Consider the following 7083-nt stretch of genomic DNA (forward strand, 5'->3'; position numbering starts at 1 on the left):
GCCAATTAAATCCAGGATGGGTTAGTTAATTTAAGCTTAAACAACACGAATGGGTCGAGACCCAATAAAACGTGTTTAGCGTCCGTCCCAGCGGTGTGATATCTCCTGTTGTGAGTAGACCCATAGATGCAAGTGATTTAATTAGTTAAATCGTTGCTTGCAATTACATGCGTCTACATGGGTCTACTCGCAACCGTTTGGTTGCTGCATGCAAGGAGTTGCATGGCGACCCATTGGTGTGGTTTGGGCTTTAAACAGCGTATAAAACACTGGATAGTTCTCAACCTTTTAAAAACCAGTAAGACGCGCAAACGCAGGAAGCGAACGCAGCTGAGACCCTGCAGATCATGTCTGTCTGTCTGTCTGTCTGTCTGTCTGTCTGTGTGTCTGTCCCGCTGTTACTGTATATGTGGACCTGGCCCCTTTTGTGCCCATATATGGAGCTGAGTGATTGCTGATGCAACACACTCCATATTTGGACGTATAGCGGGACAGACACACAGACAGACAGACATGATCTGCTAGGTCTCATAGTAAGTGCTCACTGCATTCGCAATCACTGCGTTCGCAATAACATTGAATCCTGCAGATTTTCCTATAGGCCTACTGAAAATTATACTTTTCTACTTTACAAATGGCAGAATAGTTATATGACCAGTGATATAACTAGTTATGTAACTCCAAACGTCACTACAAATGTACTGTCCATTTCTAGCTCTAGTCTAGTCCTATAGTGGCGAAATATGATGCCTTTAGTTTGAAGTAAGAATCTGATCAGTCACCCACAACATTGTCCATAACTGCAAACCAAATCTAAACCCATTTTCTACAAACTGTAATACCAACCAGCACAAAAGGGCAAAGAGCAAGAGAGAGTGCATCACCTACAACCTGACCCAGTGATAATTAGCCCCTCCGGTTGTTACTTTACCCCAGCCGAACCCAATTAATAACCCATCAAACCAAGATTTCCCTTTGAACTAAATGCAACAGCCCACGCCTCCCTGACTTAATGTCTCCGTCCAGGTGCTTGGAGCTGCACCCCAACAACCTCCCCGCTCTCATGGCACTGGCAGTGAGCCTGACCAACACAGGAATGCGTCAGGATGCCTGCGAGGCACTGCTCCGCTGGCTTAAGCACAACCCTAAGTACAAACATCTGCTAAAGGGGAAGCCTCACCTGCTTGCATCTCCCAACTCCAATCGACAGTCTCGAGCGTCCACCATGGGCAGAGAAAGGTAAGAGCATGGAGGCTGAAAAGATCAAGCGATATAATATGCGTTAGTGCTGAGCACGAAGTGCTGCAACAACACAATTGTTTGAGTGTGCGACTTTCATATGACAGGACAGTCATGTTCCAGGGCTAACATACAGTATGCCAGCCAGGGGGTACTGAAGGGGCTCAATTATACATAATAGTTTGTCTTGTTCCTGGGGGGCGGGAGTTCCAGACCCCCAGGAACGTGCCCAGGGGGCCGGGCCGGTTCTGACGTGTCGCCCCGCGTCCGAAACGGTTGAGAAATACCCAGCCAGGCAGGCACCCACCCACCCAGCCACCGACCCAGCCAGCCAGCCACCCACACACATAGCTCCGTAAGGGAGTACCACTCAAAAAGATGAGGTGGGAGACCACTGTATAATACAAAAATATATATCTTCCTTCCAATACGCATCCTGACCTTTACAGCGTTTTTTGTAGGCACACAAACACATTTTACTCTACTGAGCGAAGACATACAACGTAAGGTCTACTCAAAGCCTATCATAATGACTACAACAGTCATAATTTGGTCCATGACATGTGCTTGGCTGAGGAGCCACTGGGGCGCTACCATCTGAAGGCTTATAGTTAGGTGAAGTTAGCTTAAATTGTGGCAAATCTGCAAAAACAAATGCTTACCTCTAGCTTTCTTCACAGATGTGTTCATAAAGGTGTCTACAATCACATATACATTTCTCCCTAGGGAAACTTCCAAATTTCATTAAACTTTAAGTAGCATGTGACACTACAGGCTAGACTCTAACAGACAACACAACATTAACACAGGTGCACCAGATAAGCAATAATCACAGGGTAGGTGAGACAACAACACAGGTAACAAAAGCAACAGAGGAAACCAAGACACAAAACATACTACAAAATAAAAGTACACAAGTGTAAAGTAAAACTCTAAACTGCAACTAAGAAAAAACACAATAGGCTACAAAATCAAAGGAAAACAGAAAAGCAAAACTAAAGCTATGAAGTATGAACAACTTACAAAGAACACTATAAAACACAACAAGAATACAGAAAAAACACGGATCTTGTGGCCCATTTCTACTAGGGTATTGAATGATAAGTGTAAAATGTGAGTACTTTTCTTCCATCACTATGTCAGTACAGCACACAGTATGAGGACCACTCTGTCCACAGCTCTCTGCAGCCTGACGTGAGGGAGCTGTTCCTGGACGCGGCCCGGGGCTCAGACACTATTGACCCGGACCTGCAGACAGGACTAGGAGTCCTCTACAACCTCAGTGCTGAGTTCAACAAAGCGGTGGAGGCTTTCAATGCTGCCCTGTCTGTGAGGCCTGAGGTAGAGAGACAGACACAGACACACACACACACACACACACACACACACACACACACACACACACACACACACACACACACACACACAAGATCTAATCTAACTCATCATCACAAGTATGCCAATACAAATGCATGACAGTCTCAAAGCAAGGAAGGAAGGAAGAGCACATGCAAGCAAGTGCAGTGAAGCAGCCTGTCACTCCAACAAGCTCAGAAAAGCGGCCTCATGAACTTTTGACTCGTCCACACACACACACACACACACACACACACACACACACACACACACACACACACACACACACACACACACACACACACACACACACACACACACACACACACACACACACACACACACACACAAATCTTGCATTGACGCATCATGTATCATTATGTCAGCACTGTCCCAGAGCAGTAGAGATACCACACACTGGTAAATCCACCCTCACTCAGTTGACTTGGAAAATACCTGCTCCCCCCCTGCTGGAAGACTGATCTCTAGACAATGGAAGATACTGATATCCCACTGCCAGGCTTAGGCAAAGTCAAAGCCCCCGCTTTACTGTAAGCAGACCGGGACCTCCAGGTGGGACACACAGCCAAGGACAGGTTGCGTGATGTAACTTAGCTCTCCCCAAATGATCTCTTGAAAATACTGTTATTAGTTCATAAATGATACAGGAATAATAACCGAGAACACGTCCCATTGGTGCTCAGTACGATAGGAATTACAATAATTTGTGCATCCAAAAATGACAGGAAAGAGAAAATTATAGCTCGCTTCTTTTAGAACACACTTGGTTGCTGAACACAGCTGGTTGCTGAGTCGGGGCTCAGCAAAAATGTACTACATTTTCTTTCTAGCTTTTGGCCAGTTTTTGTTTTGTTTTCATTTAGATAGCACAGTAGAGACAGGAAATTGAGGGCAGAGACAGGAAGGATAGTGCAATATAGTACACACAACCTGCCGAAAAACAAATACAAAACAGCCAATGACTTAACAGATGGAGTCATGTGCCAAATTGTATCCATGTTCTCAAGACTGACAGCATCTGAGAGCACAGAGCACAACACCATGGAATATTATCTCGGCTCAAAACAAATCATCTTCCATGTCTGCCCCGGGGCGTCCCCTCCCCCCCACAGGACTATTTGTTGTGGAACCGCCTGGGGGCAACCCTGGCCAATGGTGACCGCAGTGAGGAGGCGGTGGAAGCCTACACCAAAGCCCTGGAACTCCAGCCAGGGTTCATCCGATCCCGCTACAACCTTGGGATCAGCTGCATCAACCTGGGGGCACACAGGTGGGTCAATAACCCATGCCTGGGGCATCAGGAGAAACACTCCCACCCAGCTGGCACTGGCATTAGAGCAGAGTGGGTGAAGACCTTTTAATGTATCTTCTGAAAATAAATACATTGAAAATAACATATTTTCAACTGATAATGTTTTAGTTCGAAATCGTTGAATACATAATGCAATTTGAACTTTAGCAGTACTCTGCAATTCCATACTGTGAAGTTGAAAACATTATACAGGGCACAACCAACAAACCACTGTATACATTATACAACCATGTTAATTTGCTGCTTTGAGGGCAGCTTTTGAATTCTGCTCTCAGGGCAGCTTAAGTAATGCAAATGTTTAACAATAATTAGAGAGAGAGAGATCATTTAAGAGTTAAATATCTATATATAAGGGTCCATTTGGTTACCAACTTTCCATCGTTTAGCTGGGGACCACCTGAAACCCCCTCAAGGACCACTGGTTGAAAACCACTGATCTAATGTTTCCAAACACAACTCAAGCTGCTGTTTTAACAGGGAGGCTGCAAGCAACTTCCTGACAGCCTTGCGTCTGCAGAGGAAGAGCCGGAGTCGCCAGCTGTCACACCAGGTGATGTCTGGGAACATCTGGGCTGCCCTCAGGATAGCTCTGTCCATGATGGACCAGCCTGAACTCTTCCAAGCCGCAAACATCGGTGACCTCGACCATCTTATGAAGGCCTTTAACATGGATATATGATGCACTGGGAGGTGGCGGCATTGACAACATGCACGCACGCACACACCCACACACACACACACACACACACACACACACACACACACACACACTGCCCTCTGCCTACTCCCCTTCCCTCACCTCCAGTCCCCTCACAGCCACCGAGGTACCCAAGTGTACAGATCAAGAACAAGAACTGGGCTTGATGTTTGACATTTTTCATGAACTACAGTCAATGATGCTGTTTGTTTTGTGTCTGTTTTCACCCCAAGTACCTACACAAGAATCATGGAGATTGTGGAAGTGCTTGAAGTGAATACTTTGCAATGGATTTGCACTGCAATTTGTGATTTCCCCCAAGAGCACAAGGACAAAGGCCATGAGCAATGCCTTAGAGAACACATTAAATTAAAACCTGACCCATCCAGTGGAACAGAGCTGAGCTGAGAGAGACTGGCATGTACGCTCAGTCGGACGGACGGACGGACGGGCGGCCAAGCAGGCAGCCAGTCAGGTGGTGTGAATTAACAGTGAAACATTGCTGTTTGCAGAGCAGAGCTATGGTTCAAGTGGTTTCTTAATCCACTTATTTTTAGAGGTCAGGATTGTTTCGCCAATGTTAAAAGACGGATTCAGTGAGAACTCCAATTCTCTCCCTGCTTGGTTTCATACTTTATACTGCATGGAGAACATTTTCACTGAATTCTTGTTGAAAATGTACATTACCTTTTGCATTTTTTCCAAACAGATAACCTCCCACCATGTGTGCAAGCCAGGTTGTAAAGCCTCACTCAAATGCATGTTAACAACCACACCATATTTATTTACACATTTCTTATCGTAACAAAATGCTAAGCCATTCTGAGACAGGGTTGGAAACATTCGATGAGCTTTAATACGGCTCTCTCAACCATAAATGTTGTTGTTGGTCTTGACTCTTGGCTCCTCTCCTTTCTATTCTTTTTTCCCCCTGACAATATTTGAAGAGACACACAAAAGCAGTGCAAGGTGCAACTACAAAAGAATACATAACATACATTTCATATGGGCATGAATACAGATATCTCCATATATGGGCATGTATTGATGACAGAGATCTCCATATATGGACATAAAAGGATTATACAGAGTAGTCTACAGAGAGCTCCATATAAAGTATGGGCATATCAGTCGGTTAAGCGGTGTTGCGTAGCAGCCCGAACCCCTAGTAACTTAAAATCGTCTTTAAATTGTGCTTCTTGACTAAACACCTCTGTGTTAGCGCACCGTAGCTATATATAAAGTTACTCTGGTTTCTGCTCGTCACCATGCAACAAAGAGGAAATGATAGATTTTCCTCTGTACTGTAGCTAATCTCCATGGCATTCAACTGCTGTTTCCTGTCTATGTGATGAGGTTATTATTCCTATGCAAAATGTCACATTTTGTGTTGAAAATTCTAAATTGTCAAATCACCCCTTGGCTATAGGGCTCAATGAACCACATGAAAGTGCTGTCTGTGCTCGAGAGGGAGCGATATCAGGATCTACCAGATATTCCACTACCTGCAGTGCTTTTTAGATGTGAGAAAGAAACCTTTGGGATAGCAAACTTGGCTAAACACAAACAAAGTTACAACTGTATGCATTTTCAATTTTCCATTTAAGGACAGTGTTGTAGGATGTTGCTCATTCAGCAGGCTCAAAGAGCTCTTTTTTTTTTACTACTCTTATTTTGTCAAGGCAGACAACGAGTCAGTGATTCATTCGACAAAGTAAAGGAAGCACATGAAAACTGCCATCCACCTTATGGATATGAATGGTAGACTGCATCGCAACACTATGTCTCTCTACATATAAGAACAGCTAATGGTGAAAAGCAGATCCTGAACTGGCTGTCTGCCAGGTGCAGGTGCCCTCTCATGACATCACCTGCAGTGATGTCACGAGAGTAGAAAAACAATACATTATACATGGTTTTCTAAAGGACACTAAATCTATTGGTGTCTGTTGTTTTATGACGGTAGAGAATAGTGCACTTCTCTGAGGGAACTGAGAAGCTGCCGGATGACACCATTGCAAATTACTTATGGGTGGGCTTCATGAAGTTTTTGAAATCATGAGGGGAAATATGTGAAGGCTAGCTGTACTGCACAATATGACAAATACCAAAATGAAGAGGTGTATTAGCTAATTTGTTAATGGTAAAATTAATGTTTTGACAGTCTTTGTTAAGACGAATAATAGCATGATGTAACATCGGTGATTAATTGTTTTGTTTTGTCCGTGCTCAGCTGTCAAACCATTTATTTTATATTTGTTAAATATCATACTTTTTGTATCTATATTTTTAAAAACTAAAGGGGTGTGGCCACCCTTCTGTTTTAGGCCAAATTTGTACCTCCAGCAGCATGTGAGTTGTGGAATGTGTGTGGAATGGACACTGCGCTAACACTTTGCCCATCTTACATCCATTAGATCCTCAACTCAAGTCCAAGAAAACCTTTTCACTTTAAATA

At 44.1% G+C, this 7083-nt stretch overlaps 1 protein-coding gene across 1 annotated transcript in view; it reads left to right on the top strand.

Moving 5' to 3' along the window:
* pex5la (peroxisomal biogenesis factor 5-like a) overlaps positions 1-6823 on the top strand; it is a 98765-nt gene extending 91942 nt beyond the window's left edge. The window contains exons 12-15 of the mRNA XM_080769534.1: positions 1027-1239; positions 2418-2580; positions 3729-3886; positions 4406-6823. Of these exons, the coding sequence (XP_080625660.1) occupies positions 1027-1239; positions 2418-2580; positions 3729-3886; positions 4406-4607 (736 nt within the window). The 3' untranslated portion in view covers positions 4608-6823. The remainder of the gene's footprint in view (positions 1-1026; positions 1240-2417; positions 2581-3728; positions 3887-4405) is intronic.
* Positions 6824-7083: the final 260 nt, after the last annotated feature.

Source organism: Protomyctophum bolini, assembly GCF_963924005.1.
Source record: "Protomyctophum bolini genome assembly, chromosome: 8".
NCBI classification, from domain to species: domain Eukaryota; kingdom Metazoa; phylum Chordata; class Actinopteri; order Myctophiformes; family Myctophidae; genus Protomyctophum; species Protomyctophum bolini.